A 19,616-nucleotide genomic window follows, 5' to 3' on the forward strand; every position below is an offset into this window, starting at 1 on the left:
AAGGTTCCCCTGTTCTTTAACTGAATTTCTTGATATACTGTGCATGAAAATGTGATAACAACTTCTGAATACCCTGACGGTATGAGATAATTTTTAATGAAATTATTGATTATTATGTTATGTTGTGCAGAACTAGCTGCCTTGCATTAAGAGAAAATGTCCCACCATGGCATGTAGCCTATACTGAAGAGACCATGACTGACCCCCGTTAAATGGGACCATATTCATGATGAGTAACAGTATTTTGAGAGGTACCTACTCTTCCACTTGAGGGGAATGAGAGATCGGACATCAGACAAATTAACTTTCAAAGTAAAAATATCAACCATTGCTTCCGTATTGGCCAGTGTTGCTCAAGATGATACATTTAGACAAGATGCAGAAGCATTATGTTTTTATTTCATTTTTTTCTCTAGTAAAGGTAATTTCTCAAAAGTATTCCTCATTTCCACTTTGGTTCCCCATTTTAATCACATAATTACTTCTGCATGGTTGCGATGGAGGGATTTATTTTGAAAATACGTTCCGGAAACGTAGCTTTTATCAACGGATGACTTGACACTTCTAGCCTTGTGATGTTGCCGATGACAGAGACGAAAAAACAACACAGGCACAACCGCTCACATTTGACCAAAAGCGTCGACAGTTAAACACAGTTTATAACTGTCGATTCATTGATGATAAGTAAAGTCAACAACGGGGTAAGCTTCCGTTAAATCAGCTAAGATATTAGCATCAAAACATGAGTGGTTTGTTTAGCAGTAGTTAGCTAAGCTAGCTTTAGCTTGACATCTGTGTTTTGATGTTGATTTGCAGTGTTGTAGTTGTAACATAGCTGTAATTTATTTTATTACGTATCCTACGTGTTCAGCAGCAATACTCGAAACATAATCAAGGTTACCGCTTTACAGGGGAGGACTGTCAACAACAACTCTGATTGGTTGTAATTGCTGAGGGGATTTCAGCCTGCGTTATAACGCTCCTCAGGCGTTGCCATGTTTCCTTGTATGATCCCCATATGTTGAGCTTGATGATAAATGTCGCCCCTCAAAATTCTGATAAACAATTAGAAAAGACTTCCTGTTACCAGCTTTGCAGCCTGCTCAGTGACAGTGATGTAATTGTCCATCTGAATAGAGCAGAAGTGACGTGGTTTTCATTTCAAAACCATTTTGATTTGCCATTTTCATATAGTAAAGCTAAAAAGTTCAAGTTGAAGTATACACTTGTCTTGAGGTTCCCTTTTATCATTTAGCTATTTCTGATGAGATTGCAGACCACTTTTCATTGATAATGCTTTATGGAAACTACCTGCAGTCTACGTTTTTGACATGCTATTCTAATTTTTATAAGAACTGTGGACTACTCTATCAAAACCTCTTGACAACACTGCATTTAATTTGAACCTCTGTACCAAAAAAGAGATGCCAGGAAGAATTAACACACCACCGATTTTTCATTGTTCTCTTTTTATATTCCAAGCCTATGAAATTAGTTGTTTACAGTTTTTCTCAGTCGCTTTGGTACATTTCTCGAATCATCCTTAACATTTGCAAAACAGTAAGTGCATTTCTTGAAACAATATGTACAAACAGCACCACACAATGGATTTCCTGTAAAAGCCCTTAACTTGCTCAAAATCCTTAGTTTATCTCTCAAAAGTAAATATTTACGTCAACGAACGCGTCAGTGCATCCATTGCAATGCAGCATGGAAAGAATCTTTTTGAATGTCTTATCCAGCCCTTTCATGCGTCTGCTGTGATGTCCTCACGTGCTGCAACCATGGCAACCAGCAGGGTCATCTGAGTATGTGGCTGGCGATCGTAAACCTTCCACTTCCATGTTGAGTAGAACGTGGTTAAGGAATGGGGAATAGGGTGGGAGGAATTCCATCAGTTTCCTGTAGTGGGTCGCAAACCATTGCCTGATGGTGTTGGAGTGATGGAAATTCACATTATCCCAAATTACCACATACTTTGGTAAATCATCTCGAAACAGACACCTCTCATCATCAGGGAGGAGATCCCTGTAGAGGATGTCTAGGAAGGTGGGGAGATGCTGTGTGTTGTATGGCCCTATAATGGGATAGTATAATAGTTAGCACACCGTGCTCTGAAATAGCAGCACATAAAGTGATGTTCCCTCCCCGCTGGCCAGGCACATCGACAGTAGCTTTGTGGCCAATGATATTTCGACCATGCTTTCTGCCTTTGTCCAAGTTGAAATCAGCCTCATCCAGGTATATCAAGTTGTGAGGTGGTTCACTTGATTCCAGTTCCATTACATACTATATCCCAGAAGATACAAAATTATTTTTATAAAATGAGTTTTTATACATTTATTTTCATTTTGGACAAGATACAGTTACATCAAATGTATACATACTGCATGTTCTTTTCTACAGCCATAGTACATGTGTACAGGTCACACTTACTGTACTGTATATCACTATGCAATGTTGTACTGTTAACTGTAAAGTACAGTTACTGTATGCACATAGATGTTTTACCCGTACATACTGGAACAGTAGCTCCTTCACTGTGTCACCATTCCTTTCAAATGGTACATGATAGAGCTGTGTCATGCTCATCTGGTGTCTTTTCAGCACCCTGTCCATAGTTGAGATGCTAACAGATTGGATGCTTTCAAAGACACTGTTGTCTTCTATAATGGCACTCTGTATCTCCCATACTCTAATGGTATTATTTGCTATGACCATGGTGCAAATAGCCTCCACCTGTTAAGGTTTGAAAAGGGGCCCTCTGCCACCTATGTGAAGTAGTCCTGCAGTCCTATGTGGGATAAATACAGTAATGCAAAACACAAAATTGAGTAAGATTTCAAAAAATATGACACTGTGTATGTGTATATGTGTGTTACAGTATATGTACTGTAACATTCGGCTGCACCCTTCGACCAGCCTCTGTCATTGTAAGGCCATGATTAAGAACAGGGTCCACAATTGTGGCCCTTATTTCATCTAGAATGTGCCTATGTCCTCGGCCTCTTCTGCCTCTTCCTCTGTTTTGCCTCCCTACCCTTCTCCACGCAGCCTTACTCCTCTTCTTCTTCCCAGCTGTTGTCCATGTTCATTTCCTTGTTGTTCTTCCGTTGACAGAAATTGTAACACTGTGTTGTGCTCTGTCTATATGTGCTTGCCAATTGAAGGTTCCTAAGATGCACCTCTGAGCTATTTTAGAGAACTGATTGATCATTGATTGATCTAACACTTCACATATTCCCCTTCATTAGTGAAAGTCAAGATTCACCTGAGAGCAATTCATCAATTCAGGACACATTTACAAAAAAAAGTCTTAGAAATGTATAGAAATTATCCTTGACAGATTATGACAACTGGTTCAACCATTTTGCATGTAATGACTTGCAATGAACTAATGTCTAGATGTTTTGGGGGGTAAGACTATTCAACAGAGAACCAGTATGATACATTTTGATCAACATAAGCAGTTGATAACATAGGAAACAGTAAACAGTTGTACATAATCATTTTAATGAATGTGCTAAAGCATTTGCAATTTGTTCAAAAGAATGAGAAATTGCTTTTATGATGTGCACAAGTGATTAGATGATGTGGAGGTTGAACAAGCAGTTTTGAAATTTCAATTCTGATCTGAGAAATGTACCAAAGCAACTGAGAAAAACGGCAATGTCTTCTGTGGGTCTGGCTGAGCTTTGTAAAGTGTGAGAAAACAACCCATATGAGTATCGGTTAGCTCAGCTTGGGGTTGGAGGCTACAAAGTTTTAACAGAAAGTTCGTGTTATAACCTGAAGGTTTGTAGTTTGAAAGATGTGGGTGTTTACCAGGCAGGGAGGGTCTAAGAAAAGATGCTATTGAATTACACTCAGGGGAATGTGGGATCCAGTGTTTCCTGACACATATAGATACTAGAGCTGCAACGATTAGTCGATTGACAAAAAATAATCAGCAACTACTTTGATAATCGATTAATCGTTTCAGTCATTTTAAAACAAAAATGTCATACATTCCCCAGTGCCAGCCAGTCATTTGTGAGGAATTGTTGGTTTTCTTAGTTGAAACTGAATGTTTTTGGATTTTGAACTGTTGGTTGAAAAAAACAGGAAATTTGAAGACATCACCTTTGACTTTAGGAAACTATGACGGACATTTTCCACTATTTTCAAATGTTTTATAGACCAAACGACTAGTAGATTAATTGAGAAAATAATCAGCAGATTAATCGATAATGAAAATAATGTTTAGTTGTGGCTCGAATAGATACTAAAGTAGGGCTGCGACTAAGAAACTTCTCATTATTGATTAATCTGCTAACTATTTTCTTGATTAATTGATTAATTTATATAATTTAGTGTCAAATATTTGAAATTTGAAAAATGGCGATCACAAATTTCACTTTGAAACCCAAGATGGCATCTACAAATTGTTTGTTTTGTCAGTCTAAAACCCAAAGATCATGAATTCACTATCTGGAACCAGTAATTTTTTTTTTTTTTTTTTTTTTGGATTTGTCCTTAAAAAATGACTGAAACGATGAATCAATTATCACAATAGTTTCTGATTATTTTTGTATCGATCGATTAATCGACTCATCTTTTCATCTCTTGACTACAATCAGAATCTCTCTCAGTTTCTGCTGCATCAGCTTTGATGATATTTTTTAAAAATCTGCCTATTGTAAGCCCCCAAATTTTAAGTGTTATACCAATTGCTGAATTCCTCTTTAAGACATACTGATTTTGATCAGGCCTGATCTGATAATGGTATTTCTTCTCAGAAGCAGCCCCAGCTACACAATGACATTTTAACATATCAGATTCTTTGGACCAACCTCAAAATAAGTTGCAGCTTTACAAACAACATGTATTGTGTACTTTTATTTGTGGCCTTCATGAGGGGTTTTATTGTCATTGAATCACTAAAGAGCAGCACAATTGTCTTTGGGATCTAACTGAAAACACACTGCATAATAATAAAATCCAAGCAGACACATTATTTGACCGTCTTCCCTTAAAAGACAGCAGAGGTTCTCCTTCTCACCTCAATCCATAAACACAACAGAAGAGAAATTTGGTATAAGTGCGACTGTAATGTATTTTGTCTTCCATAGATGTAGCCGATGAAATGGAGTATGATGAGAGACTTGCACTTTTCCGCCAAACCCGCCTCAATCCATTTGATCGTGGAGAGGAAGAAGATGGTCCCCAAGGAGGCAAGACGCCCCCACAGCACGGTAATGTTTACCACAGTTCTCTACAGCCAAATCATGACATTATTCGGTCTAGACCAAAGCCAAAAATCATATTCCATTATAAACTGTCAGGTAAGGGCCGTGTTATGCTAGAAAACAACCAGTTAATTCAAGGTGTTTTCAGATAGTCTTTCCTGGAAGGCATTCATAGTTTTGTACTCGGTTGTACACACAAAAAGTGTGAGAAATAGTTGTATAACAAATGAAAAAGAGCTAGAGACTGAAGCTCAAATCTAGTTTACTTTCTCACCTCCACATGCCTGGACGATTGCTGCATGAAGTGGGTGTGAATGTCGGATTTTCAGTGTTGGAAGTTACAGAAATTGATGGACCGCCCCCTCCCCAACTGGGGGGGGGGGGGGGGGGGGGGGGGCTTAACTTGTTGCTCACACCGGCGCCTTAACTTGTTCATTAAATAGTTTTTCATGACTAATATAATAATAAATAATAATAAACTTTGTTATTGTGACTGCAAGTCAAACTATGCTTTCCTGAACCTTATGGTTTTATTTATTTAATCTGATGGTCTCAAAAAGCTCATGAAAAAGAAAAAGGTTTTGAGCATCATTAGTCAAGATTGGAACTGGATCCTCATGTGTCATATGATACATTTCAGTAAAAGGAACTTCCAAAATACATGAAGTGGGACACCAGCACAACACAACTCTGTTTCACTTCAGGTACGGCCGATAAAACTGTGTAGATGAGAAATTAACACCTCTTAGCCACTATCTTGATGATGCAAATTTAGACTTTGGCTGGAAAGTATATGGAGTGTGTCGATAGATGGTCAATATGTGTTCCCTGCCTGTGGTCTGTCATGAGGAGGATCAAATACTCAGCTCTCCTTGAGTTGTTTGCTGCAAGAACAGCAGGATAAAAATATTTTATTGATCTTAGTGGTGGAAAGGGGTGTAGTAAGCTGTGTAATATACAGATTTTCTTCATATTTTCCTCACTAAACAGATGGGTGCTGTAGTGGGAGGTGATTACTGAGAACATGGTTTCTACTTTTCTAAATGGCACAGTACAGTATGTGTAGATGTAAACTTTTCCCCCTTACAGTGCTGAGTACAGTGAAACTACCACAACCTGAGATCAGTATAGTCAGGATAGGGCAATGACTCCCCATTAAACTGATTTTGACAGATTAATTCCTCTTTAAATGGTTGTGCAGATTAAGCAGTTTTCCGTTAGTCTAGGACACATACACACACACTAGAGTGTTGTGAGTAACTCTAATCTTATGGAAAAGGAAGTAGGAAATACTGTTGCTGAACCAGAGGAAATGAAAAACATAAGTGTAAGCATTGCATTGGTAACACTTCCTGTATTTGAGGATTTGGGAAAATAAGTTGGGTTTTTCTTTTATCACTATTATTTTGACGGGCAACCCAGACACACTGTTAGCTGAGCTGATTCCTCTGGTGTCCTCTGTGTTTTCTGATTCATTGTCCTCTCCCTGCCTGGCACTGAGAAGCTGAATTCACTCAACATGCTTTATTCTGAGGTGTATGCAGGTAACAAGAGCATTTGTTTTTATTTTTCCTGTAAGAAAAAAAATGTGATTAGCCTGGTTGCTTTGCGCGTTGCAGTTTTGGTATCTTCACGGACTATTTAAGACCTTTCTCTTTTCAAATTTTGTTTCATTTTCTCCCTCATTTTAAGATTCCTGTGTTCAATTTTGCTAAATTTATGGATTCTATCAGATCTTTGTTTTTATTTTAAATTTTCAGAATTAAAATGCCAGTAATCATCATTTCATTGTCCTTTCTATTTTCCATTTTACTATTTTCACAGACTATCAAAACCTCAAAAAATGTACTTGGCAAAAAGTGAAACTTAAAACTTATTGATAATAGTTAAGTAAAGAATGGAGGTTGATCAGACTTTGTGTTTTGGAAAGTGTTGCCAGCCTATAGGTTTAATTTTAATTTTAAACTCTCGCATATACACAAGGAGTGGACACATCGACATGGACCTCTGTACAACATAATGTTAGGGGAGGACTGCAAAACACAAACTGCTTACAATATTATAAGCCTTGAAGTACAGTATACAGCCATATACAGCCTGAACCTGAAGCCTGACCGTACAGTTGAATCATGCATTCTTTACATGGTCTCAACAAAAGCTGTACTTCAGACTGAGGTAATATTTATTGCAGTGTTTTTTTCTTTTTTTGTTTTGAAACATCTCTTTATTGTCTTTTACAAAAAAGGACGATGAGATGAATAACACCGACAAACAAACATAATTGGAACAATTACATCGCAGAGCATTGCGATTAACACACACATAAAAGTAAAAGAAGAAAAAAAAGCACAGCTCCTATTAGCAGTCAGATCAGTTCATCATGCCAACCATCATTGTCTTTGTCATTATAGTCCAGGAAATTGTAAAAAAAACAAAAAACATTCAATTTTCCAGAACTTAGCAAGTTTGTTTTTGGTGAAATAGTTTATCTTTTCAAGAGCAAAGTGAAAAGTCATTCCTTTCAGCCACTGGGAAATTCCAAAGGTTGTTTGTTTCTTCCATGAGCAGGTGATGCACCATTTAGCTTCCAAAAAACAAACACTGAGCAGGGACCTTACATTGAAGTTACAAAATCATCTGAGTAAATATTCAGAATACATAATTTAGGATTAAGAGGCACCTCTTTACCAATAATCTGAACTACCAGATCCAACGCCTTTTTCCAAAAGCAGATTATCTGCGGGCACTCCCATATACAATGAAACAGAGACCCCTTCTGGTGGTTTCATTTAATGTGTCGGGAACATTAGGATTTAAGTGATGCAACCTAGCCTGAGTGATGTCGTGCCTGCTTAGACATTTATATTGTAGTAATTTATGTGTGTTTACTGTGGGGGTTTGAACTAAGGAGCAAGCCTCTGACCACTCCTCCTCTTTCAAATCTATTTCCATGCCTGCAGGATATTGTTTGAAGATTCTTTGCACTTGTTTACAAACAGATTGTAAAATCACATTTCCCCTGGCTTCTAAACGCTTTAAAGTGATGTCTGTAAGGTAGATAGAGGGGGAAGCTCCAAACCTTTGCGCTGCCTGGACATAATAAAAGTTCAGAGCTGGAGATATGTGAAGAAGTGCTTTGTAGGAATTATGTATGTGTTTTTAAGTTGTTCATATGACATAAATTTATTTCCATTATAAAGGTCAGACACCTGAGCTTTACCTTTGGTAGACCAGAGTTTAAAGCCTGAGTCTGCTCTGCCTGGCTGAAAGTTATCATTACCAAAAACTGGAGAAAATTGAGATAACTGTTATGTCTCACCCAAACATGTGAGAGCACTGTGCCAAAACCATTATTGTGTTTTTCAGGAAGGGGATTTGTCTGTTTAATTAACTTTTTCTTATCTGCCGGGTGCATACACAAGTTTATAGGGACTATCTGGGATTCAGTTATGACACATGCTGGGGGATGGTCCTTAACAAAGTAAAATATACCTGCTCTAATTTGAGCAGCCCAGAATTAACATAAGATTTGGTAATTGTTGTGCACCTCTGTCACATGGCAAATAAAACAAGGAAAGCCTAAGTCTTGGACGTTTAAAGTAAGTTTGAAAAGGTTTTGTTTAACAATTGAAAAAGGGAAGATGGTAGGGAAAGTGGAATTGGTTGGAAGAGGTAAAAGGATTTAGGCAAAATTGTTGTTTTTAAAACATTAATGTGTCCAATCTAGGATATGGGTTAATTTTGTCCATCTATTTATAAGCTGTGTAACTGCCTTTATGAGGAGGTTGTATAGTTTGCCTGGATAATTTTGTTAATAGTGGGGGTGATTTTAACACCCAGGTAAGTAAATCCCAGTTTTGACACTACAAATGGAGTTAAGATCAGAGGGTTGAGTCTTTATTTTATTTGATTGCATTAGGTTGTTCTCCTTGTACAAAACACACTTCATGTCTGAATCAAGCTTGTAGTCCAGGGGTCTCAAACTCAAATGACCTGGGGGCCGCTGGAGGCAGAGTCTGGGTGAGGCCGGGCCACATCAGGTATTCCACAAAAAAAGCTTAGCAGGCGCAGGCTAGGATAGCAGGCGCAAAAAAGGCGACTACTACCGGGTTGTTCATTACCTGCCGTGCTTTTGTTGTTGTAAGCGTTGTCATAGAAACAAGTGAAACAAATGGCATCATAAAGAAATATCTTTATAATGTTTATTGTGCAAAGCATTAACTATGGAGTAAAATGTTTTGAGGAATAAATCTCTTTCCGCAAATGATTCAATACATTCCATTCACCCAAAAGATTTTTTGAATAATTTGTCCGTGAATGTCACATCATTGCAGAGCAAACGTGGAAAACATGAAGCCGGGACAGTGGGACGCCATTATCCCATGGTTTGCACCTCCATGGCTGCATCCCTTGGTTTGCTGCTGTTATTTATTGGCTTTTATTTTCTATAATAACTCCATGGATGCAGCGGGCGCTGCGAAGCTAGCGGCGTTGTCATATCAAATATGACGTGTGGCACAGCAGCATCAGCTGTACGGTGTTTTGTTACACTCTGTATTTATGATCTCTGTCGGATAAACATACGTGTGTTCATGAAAACGTATTAACTTTTAATTCACTTCACAACGTAGCATTATGTGACAGAAATATGCACATACATTATTATCTGCCAGACTTATAAAGACGCAGATACACCTGGTTCTGTTTTTTTTAATGTCACACACTGTGGAATCACATGTATGAGCCTCATTTGCTGTCACAGTGAGCCAAAAATGGATGTAAAGGTCTTTAAACCTCCGTTTGCACGTCAACAGTTGTGTCCGTTCAGCTCATCAGACCTCAGTGAGAATTACGCACAGGCTCTCCAACAGATGATCATTACGCACGGCTGCTGTGGATATTTGAAACGACTTTACCCCTAATTCATCACATTTTTCTGCAAACGGTCACCACTGTAAAGTGTCAGTGATCATTATTAAACATCAGAAGAATGATAAATGATTTATTGATAGAGCTCGTGTTGAAACGGACTTTACAAAGTGCTTTAAAACAAAATGAAGTGATCGTTAACAGAGAGATGATGCTGAAATAAACAGAATGATGCTTTAATAAGGTTTAATAATTCACCTTTGAATTTTACTGAAAGCTGTGTAGCAAAAATAACAACACAATCTAGCATGAGGTGCGCACATTCTCAGCGCACATTCTTCCTGTATAAATAGCATAGTTGTTGTGAAACAGCCATATACCCCTGTGATTGGCAGGTTCATTCAGCTCCAGCTTGTGTAATAAAGGGACCTTCCACACACAACACAACGTGCCATTCATATAAGCCGCAATTGGCCCACGGGCCGCGAGATTGAGACCCATGCTGTAGTCCAACATTATATTAAAGTTTCTGTAGTCAAAATTTTTATATTAACTATGGACCAAATCACTGTGTGTAATGTGAAAGATATCACTTGTAGTGATGAACCTACAGAGAACTATCACCCAACCCAACAGTTCCCCTCCGCTCTACAGAACTTTTTAGCCTCTTTTACACCATGTTTTGGTTTTCCTGCTTGCATATTCTGCTCTCTTCAACCCTGTTTCCAGCTGTAGCAGATGTCTTGTTTTAGCTTGGCATAAACCCTTTCTGCTACTTGACTGGCACAAATTGCAGACAGACAAAGTTAGTCACTAGCTGGTGAACATCTGGCAAGCTGAGGAGCAGGAATTGGTGGAAATCAAAGAGAAAGCACAAGCAGGCAACTGTTTGCGACCATGCTCGCAATAACAACTTTTTAAGGTTATGTCAGATGCTGTGTTTGTAGCTTGTTACACTGCTCCCAAGTAAAAAAAAAAAAATCACATGAGGGCCGCTAATATGGTTTAATTCATCAAGCTCACAAGCTCACTTGTGCTTTCTGATGATCCCAGTAAGGAATTCAGTAACCACTCTATGCATCTCCTAGAATATTACAGATATGTTGTTATCTCACTTAGGGTAATGTGATCAAAACCAGGTCAGTTGTTTAAGACTTGACTGATAAGAATAATAACAATTTTACATTTATCAGGACTTTTCTAGAGTAAGACATATAGATAACAAAAGAAGCCATACTTTACATATACATGTATAGTAGCAGCCATAGTTGTCCATATATAGAAGAGGAATGTTAGCACAGTAGCCAATTGATTTAGAACCATATCATATGAGTGAGTATGTAACAGATTGATTGTAAACATGTGAAAGTTACAAAGCAGTCTTTATGTCAAAGTTAATACATCTTGGTTAGCAGCAGTTTTAATGACAAAATAGGAGTCGTTCTTGTTAACTGGTTTGGTTACACATTACCAGAACTGATAAGACTATGACCTGAGAATCCTTCAGTTGCTCATTTTGTGCTGTTGTCCTTCTCTTAAACTTCTTGAGTTGTGAGTCAGAGTGTAGGGATTGTCTTGAGTGGTCACAGTCATGTGTGAGAAATTATCATGCATGACTGAATGCACTTATTAAACCACAGTGTGTATGCTTACACGAAAAACAGCGCCTCATGGCACATTGCTCTCTTTTTAGAAACAAGACCTGAGCTGTTTTCTGGGACCAGAATCCACAGTTCAGATCGGACTATGGACCTTGGTCTAGCTGAGGACCACTTCTCAAGACCGATGGTAAGCAAAGCAAATAGTAATTAAAACAATTTCACATTGTAAACCTGAGAGTGCTTACATACAGAACTTCATATTCTATTTACTGTATATCTGGACATGCTTTTGCTTTTTCACCTGTCACAGGGTTCGTTTGTGGCATCTGACATTGAACAGCTGAAACTGGCCATAGAGGAGTGTAAGAAGCTGATCTTGGAACTGCCAGAACATTCAGAGAGACAGAAGGACACGGTGGTGAAACTTATCCACCTTCGCCTCAAACTACAAGAGCTTAAGGTTGGTACTACGTAGAGAACAGAGAAGTGGAGAACATGATGTTCCCCAAGAGGGAAATCTTGTAGAGTAATATAGTAGGACTTCAAAATTGTATAATGAACTAATTTTACTTGGGTATTTTCCATATTTGTGGAATGCACAGCTGCACACAGAATGTATACAGGAGTGTTTTATTGAAGTCTTGCCTTTCCATTTTTGGAGAGGCATTTACTGAAATTACTGCTGCATTTTAATGCAATTGAAAGAATTACTATTATGAGTTAAGGGTATAAAAATATCCTAAAACAATGGGTCCCAATTTTATTGCTAAGAAGGCGATGGAGGGGTAGGAGAGCGGTGTCAGAAAGGTATTTGGAAAGACCGGAAGAAATCCTGCTGGGCCATTAATGTTTTGAGGTGATTACTGTGTGCTGACAACATGATTAGTGTGTTATATTTCAAATAAAGGCTTTCTTCATCTTTCATTGCATCACTTATGGCCCCTTATATGAGATAAATGAGAGCAGGCATTACAGGCATTCTTGGAAACTGATAAGGTGTTAAACAAGTTTGTGGAGATCAGCAACTACCTGCAAAAAGTCCTCATGTTTAAAATAGCACAGTTTCTGTTAATGAGGATTTTCTTATAGAAGTATTACTTCAGAGCTCACTTATTATTTAAAGTTTTGTTTATTTTTTCTCAAAAACTAGAATGTTACTGATTTTCTGTATCAGCTGTATCAGATACAGAGTTTTGCTGTATTGTGGTTTGCCTCCAGTAGCTGCTGCCAGTCTCAGACTGATGGTCTGTATTTTTATTAAAGGGCATCCTCCCACACTTTTATAGCCCACTAATTTTTCCACCTTTGTAAAACCTCTGATATCACTGATAAAACAGTCAAGTTGGCCTGCTGACAACATTTGAGCCTGATAACTAAGCAAACAAAAGATGTTACATCAGAAGTTACGGTAACAGTGATACACAGAGAGAACACTTTCATTAATTAGGCCGCACCTGTTGAATGATGTCACTAAATGTACATTAGTTAGCTTGTTTCTTAATGTCCACCTCCTCTTTTTTATTGATATTCTGCCTTCTTGAAACATATCATGTGAAGCTGCTAAATGTCCTAGAGCACTTTCTGTTTTCTCATAATGCAGCTTATGTTAAATTGCCATATGATGCAAGTTGAACAGACTATTTGCCTGTTGCATCTGGATATTGAATTGTGTCTGTTATGCTTCAGGAGGGATCATACAGCAAGGACAGAAGGAATTTGAAAAGTTCAAATACAACTTATTTATTTATTTATTTATTTATTTCATCAAATATTTTGTATCAAATCACAATTTGTAGGCGATATACTCATGGTATCATGCATGTTAAAATGTGAAACTATCAATATAAAACATTAATGTTGCCTGTACATTAAGTCTTGTGTTAAGGGTGGTATGAGTGTACACAAATTGTTATTGTACTCATTTTGGCCAGTAATCAATGTTCTAACTGTTATTACCACTGTATGTGGGTGTTGTTGGTCATTTTTTTCCCCCACTTTGTCCATTTAAAGGACCCCGAGGAGGATGAGCCTAATCTGAGAATGCTACTAGAGCACCGCTTCTCAAAGGAAAAGAGCAAGAGTGTGAAACAGACCTGTGACAAGTGTAGCACTATCATCTGGGGCCTTATACAGACCTGGTATACCTGCACAGGTGAGACACAGTCCAGTATAGTAACTTATACTGTGTGTAACTGTATATTTGGTATGTGTTACAATGCAGCATCCATGCAGTGTTATACTTACTCTGAACATTCTCACATTTGCACAGCATGTAGTGTTACAGTATAATGTGCCTCAATTTTAGATTTCTCAGACTCATTCCATATTTTCAGTTTCCTATTCAATTTTCTTACGATTTCTTTCCTGAATAGTGGACTCACTGGGAGCTTCACCAACCAGCTCACTGAATCTGTTAACCAGTCATACATACCAAACCTAGTGGGTATAATGATGACTGTAGTTGTAATGTAATGTAAGTGATTTTACTTTTCTTATCTCAGGTTGCTATTACCGTTGCCATAGTAAGTGTATGAACCTGATCACTAAGCCCTGTGTGAGGTCGAAGGTCAGTCATCAGTCGGAGTATGAGCTCAGCATCTGCCCTGAGATCGGACTAGACCGGCAAGACTACCGTTGTGCAGAATGTCGCACACCTATTTCACTGAGTGAGTTTGAATTTACTGTTTTGATTTATGTTTGGCAGATTGAAATAGAAAAACTATATACCTATATATCAAAATACTACATATTTAATCGGATGATTTAAATGATAAGTACATCCTGTTATCTTTGGTTTCATAGTTTGATTGCAATGTGCCTTGTTAATCTTGTAGGGGGTGTGCCTAGTGAGGCGAGACAGTGTGACTACACAGGCCAGTATTACTGCAGCACGTGCCACTGGAATGACACAGCGATCATCCCGGCTCGTGTCATCCACAATTGGGAGTTTGAACCGCGCAAGGTACCTTTTAAAAGCCACCACAAAATATAGTCAACATGTGAAAATATCCATTCATCTTTTAGATATCAGTCTATAAGACTTCCTGTCATGTTACTTAATGAGACTGCTGTCACATTATTTTCTGGTGTTGTTCCGCTGTTGGAAAGAACTCAGATCTGCAACTGTAGTTTTATATATTTTACAGCTAAATGTCAGAAATACACAGAATTATATACGGAATTATCAAATAAACTTTAGATTTTACATGTAAAAGTCAATTTACTAGTTATGAATGGTACTACACAGCCTGTGAAAACATGTCTTCTATGGCTCTGCAGGAGCTTTGTCAAGTCTTTCGTCAAAGGGAGTCAAATCTGGTAAAATATCAATAACATTCAGTTACATTCCCAGATCTTAACCACCTCTTTGCAAAAGTCAGGCAGTATATGACAAACTTTCAAGTTCAGTCCAGGCCAGGAGGGGAAATGTGAAGCCAGGTCAGATGATGTGCATTGACAAGGGTCAGGCTGTCCCCAAGTGCAGATGTAACCCACATCACTGTGTCTGTATGAAAGGAGTATTTGTGTGTTAATGCAGGCGTATTTGGCCAGTCTGTCTTCTGACAGTGTGTCTCCCTTCCAGGTTTGTCGCTCCTCATTGCGCTACCTGGCCCTGATGATGCCACGGCCTGTGCTGAAGCTGAAAGAAATCAACCCGCTGCTATTCAACTTTGTGGAGGAACTTGTCGAGATCAGGGTGGGTAGGGGAGACAACATGGACCCTGTGTGAAATTTTAGTTTGAATGAAAATATTCTCAGTGTAGATAAAACAAAATCCTGTTCTCACTTTTCTCACAGAGACTGAAAATATCCTGCAGGAAATTATACTGTATGTATCTCCGTTACAGTGTTTTTTGTGTGTGGGTTCCTATTTACAGAAACTACGCCAAGATATTCTGTTGATGAAACCCTATTTCATTACCTGTAAGGAGGCCATGGAGGCTCGGCTACTACTACAGGTCAGACTCTATTTAAAAATATACAGTATGTTCACCACACATAACCGGCATGATACACAACCAATAAGTATTGTTTTACAACAGCACCACCATGTGGTGGAAAAGCATAGAAGGCTTGCTGATGTAAAACCTACTGAGACATTGTACAGTATGTGATTAGTCCATACATATTAACTTGACTATTCTCTGTACAAGTTTATCAGCTCAGACACATTTTAGAAGTTGTCCTCAAAGTATTTCCAAACTTGTTAACTTGTGCATTTAGATGTCAAATTGTTAAAAAAATGTTTCAAAACAAAATTTGTACACAAATGTTTTGAAAAAAATCTTAATTCCCCTGTTGAGTTCTAAGTGTATCAGTTTGGTCACAGGCTTACCTCTAACAACACCCACCTGACAAGAATGTATGCAGACAGCCTGCATATATTTTTTTTTGTGATGCAATGACACATTCTCATTAACAATCTCCTGCTGTATTTGTATTTCACAGCTACAAGATCGCCAGCACTTTGTGGAGAATGACGACATGTACTCACTACAGGATTTGATTGACATCTCCAGTGGCCGACTCAGCTGTTCCCTTACAGAAATCCACACCACATTTGCCAAGCATATCAAACTAGACTGTGAGGTGAGCTCAAACAAAAAGCACAAAGAACAATAGTGATGACACTGTTGACTTCTCTGTACCGGCAGCCTACTGCCTGCATTTATATCACTTATAACTTGACTTAGTATTCACTATTAGGCAAAAAGAGTAGAAAAAAGAGTAGAAAACAGTACCTTCCTGAAACCCTGACTTTCTGTCGCATTTTGTGTGTGTGCTGTGTTTTTTATGTGCAGCGTTGTCAGGCCAAAGGATTTGTGTGTGAGCTGTGTAAGGAGGGAGACATCCTGTTCCCTTTTGACAGTCACACCTCAGTTTGCCATGACTGCTCTGCTGTCTTCCACAGGTTAGTCACTTTTGGAGTTTGATTGTACTTTTGTGAAGAAAAAATAGCATCCCAAAGACTTCCAGTAATTGGGCTAATCTAGGCTAAAAGCACCAGTTAACATACCTTCAAACTATAAACAAAGAAAGCCATTGATACATAAGTTTGTCCCACTCAGAGTAGATAAGAATACAGTACAATTATCCAAACACTGAACTACAATCAACGTGTTAAACAAAATTTGTGGGTGATTGTTATGTGTCTCTTTAGAGATTGTTACTATGACAACTCCACAACTTGTCCACGATGTGCCCGGATGACTGAGCGCAAGCAGGACGAGGAGTCAGATGTGAAAGACGCATAACTCTGTAGAGGACCACCTGATGTTACTGGATGTTGCACTTTGCCTAACGTTGTGTTTTTCTCGATCAAGAAAGCCTGACAGAGGTGTTCAAACTAGCCGTTTGTCTTTGTCTTTGGTTTTGTGCTTATGTTGATACTGTAGTGTCTTTATCTTCCTGTGCACTACATAATGAAGCAGGGTACTTAGAAACCCCATCTGGAAAATAATATATATTTTTATCCAACTTTTTAATTCATACTGAAATTGGATGTACTGAACACTGTGTATGTGTTTGTGTGTGTGTGTGATACGCATTTGTGTGTGTGTGTGTGTGTGTGTGTGTGTGTGTGTGTGTCTGTGTCTGTGTGTGTGCGTGTCTGCTTGTATAAATGTACAAAATAAATGCCCTATAGAGAAAAACCTCCTCATCAGTAGGTGATTTGCATGCCAGAGTTATTGTTATATTAACCATTACAAGCCTCAACTGCATTAACCTATACCTAAACTTAAAAGTTGCCATAAATGAAAACTGGTTTCGAATTTTAAAGATTACTTTAGCTTCCAAAGACACAAACACCTAATTATATTAACCAGAAAATTGCCTTTAAGTCAGCTGTCTGTTTTTATCTTTAAAAAAAAATCCTGTAAACATGTTACGTAGTTAAGTAATTAACGTCACACTGAGCTGATTTCTACAAGCAGCAGTTTATTCAGTCACATCAGATAGTATGACATAACTCAAAATACATGGTGTCATGCTTCATCATGGCTTTTTTTTTATCGTCCCTCTCTGACTCACTCCATCATCAGTTGTTGACTTCCACCACTGGATATTTCGTCGATATGTTCAACATTTCATTAGGTCTTTAAAAAAAAAATCAACTTATTTCCTGGTGTAAAGCGATTTATTTTTAGCCTTCCTTTCGCACCTTACCATGCAGTGAAGGCCTGCTTTCAATTTGTTAATAGTCAATATGCCACCTTGGATATTCTAGGAAATTAAAATCCATGGCTTATAATTGTGAGAGACATAGTGAACATAAAACCATAATCAAAGCATGCATCACCAGTACATTCTCTAGTGACAAGACATGTTTTAACTGCAAAAGAAAAGGAATATGGGAGTTAAATGTGTCCTTTTATTCAAAACTGTGAATTCATTTCGGACAAGTTTGATCTGTATTTAATGCAGTTCAGTTTAGTGCAGTGTGTAGCAAACACAGTAGATGTGAATACTCATAAACATTGTGCGCCTAGGATCGTCAGGTTACATACAGCTGTTATCCAAACATCTTAATACACTTACCATCATGTTAATGGTTTCAGTCTTAAAGTATCCATGGCACATTTTATCAAGAGATGACAAAGATGTTAAGTGACACCTTTGATAATGTGTAAATGTTGACCTAAAGTATTTGTTTTAAAATAATGAGTGTTGGCTGTGTTATCTTTCAGCATGATGTACTGTATATTTTCTTTTCAAACTGATGTTAATGGTGTTGGTAAAAATCCTGCTCTGTTGTAAAATCATGTGGAGTAGTGGTGCATGAATAAAGTAATAAAACACTTGAAGGCTGCAGTGTTTTGTTAAAGTTACTATCAACTTTCAGCTTGTGCAGAAGGCCAACTTTCTTTTCTCAAATATATATTTTATGAGGTGAAGAGAAGTCCAGAAAATGATCCAGACCAGATGAGGATGACATGCAACATACTGTAGATCTCCAGCTGGACGTGGACCAGGGACGTTGCTGATGATGATTGGCCACCAGGTTGCTTTAAAAGCTTCCTATTTAACTAGCAGCAGAAAAATTATAATAAAACTAAATATCAGATTGCACCTTGTATTGGCAGATACTCAACATTACAGCACTTGAATCAAGTTTAGAAGAACAACAAAACTGACTGGCAGCCCTAGTTGTGACTAAGCTGTGTGATTTTCCAAAACAAATTTTCATAACCCTCCCTTAAGACACAGAGTCTGCCTCAGGGGCCTCCTGGACTCCTGACCCCTTGGTCCCCTTGGGCCCCTAGGTCTGTGCTGCATAGTCCACTCAGATAATCCATCCATGCATGTTTTATGTTAAAAAGTGTCATTTGTGATTCTACTTTAAACAAACGTAGCTCCACAACGCAAGCTTGGCAGATGCCTAACCCTTACCTGACAGGAGGGACTAACACCAAACAACATCTAAAACAACCTTTTTCATTGTGATGCAGAGAAAGGTTTGTTTACATTTGTAATATTTGTAAACAAGACAACAACATGAATAAAATTTCAATTATGACTTGATGGGAAACTTTTTTAATTAATTAAAAAAAGACATTTTCATTAGTTAATGTATATAGAGAGAGCTAATTTAAACTAAACTTAAACTTTAAATTTCTGGGTAGTTTATCTTATAACAATACATATATCATAAGCTTTGTGTGTAAAATCTGAATCTGCAAAGTAATCTGTCACATAAATGTAGTGAAGTAAAAAGTTGTGCCTACTCCTGAAACTGATATTTCTTTCTGTAATGCAGTGCAGTAGAAGTATAAGGTAGCAGAATATTTAAATACTGAACTTGAGTACAAAAACCTCAAATTGTACTTGGGTGATCTGTAGTGGATGTACTGTTCTTTCCACCACAGGTTATGTAGTCAAAAAATGGGTTGTGGCATCATTTGGGTCAACCACGCCC

General features: G+C 38.0%; 1 protein-coding gene across 2 annotated transcripts; it reads left to right on the plus strand.

Annotated features, from left to right (window-relative positions):
- Positions 1 to 540: 540 nt before the first annotated feature.
- Positions 541 to 18,504, plus strand: def8 (differentially expressed in FDCP 8 homolog). Of its 2 annotated transcripts, XM_067590869.1 has the most exons (12): positions 541 to 701; positions 5,112 to 5,234; positions 11,791 to 11,885; positions 12,009 to 12,158; positions 13,709 to 13,850; positions 14,200 to 14,364; positions 14,533 to 14,660; positions 15,282 to 15,395; positions 15,577 to 15,657; positions 16,148 to 16,288; positions 16,501 to 16,610; positions 16,860 to 18,504. In XM_067590869.1, the coding sequence occupies exons 2-12, from the start codon at positions 5,126 to 5,128 to the stop codon at positions 16,951 to 16,953; spliced, it is 1,329 nt and encodes a 442-aa protein (XP_067446970.1). In that variant the 5' UTR covers positions 541 to 701; positions 5,112 to 5,125; the 3' UTR covers positions 16,954 to 18,504. The 2 variants fall into 2 exon arrangements, with proteins under 2 accessions (XP_067446970.1, XP_067446980.1); XM_067590879.1 differs by lacking the exons at positions 541 to 701; positions 5,112 to 5,234 and adding an exon at positions 6,637 to 6,772.
- Positions 18,505 to 19,616: the final 1,112 nt, after the last annotated feature.

This window comes from Thunnus thynnus, chromosome 1 (assembly GCF_963924715.1).
Source record: "Thunnus thynnus chromosome 1, fThuThy2.1, whole genome shotgun sequence".
NCBI classification, from domain to species: Eukaryota; Metazoa; Chordata; class Actinopteri; order Scombriformes; family Scombridae; genus Thunnus; species Thunnus thynnus.

Excerpts from the sequence above, each read along its gene's own strand:
- def8 (XM_067590869.1), top strand. The coding sequence starts at position 5,126 with ATGGAGTATGATGAGAGACTTGCACTTTTCCGCCAAACCCGCCTCAAT. Across the intron at positions 11,886-12,008 it reads ACCACTTCTCAAGACCGATG|GGTTCGTTTGTGGCATCTGA; the intron begins GTAAGCAAAGCA and ends CACCTGTCACAG. Across the intron at positions 14,365-14,532 it reads TCGCACACCTATTTCACTGA|GGGGTGTGCCTAGTGAGGCG; the intron begins GTGAGTTTGAAT and ends TTAATCTTGTAG.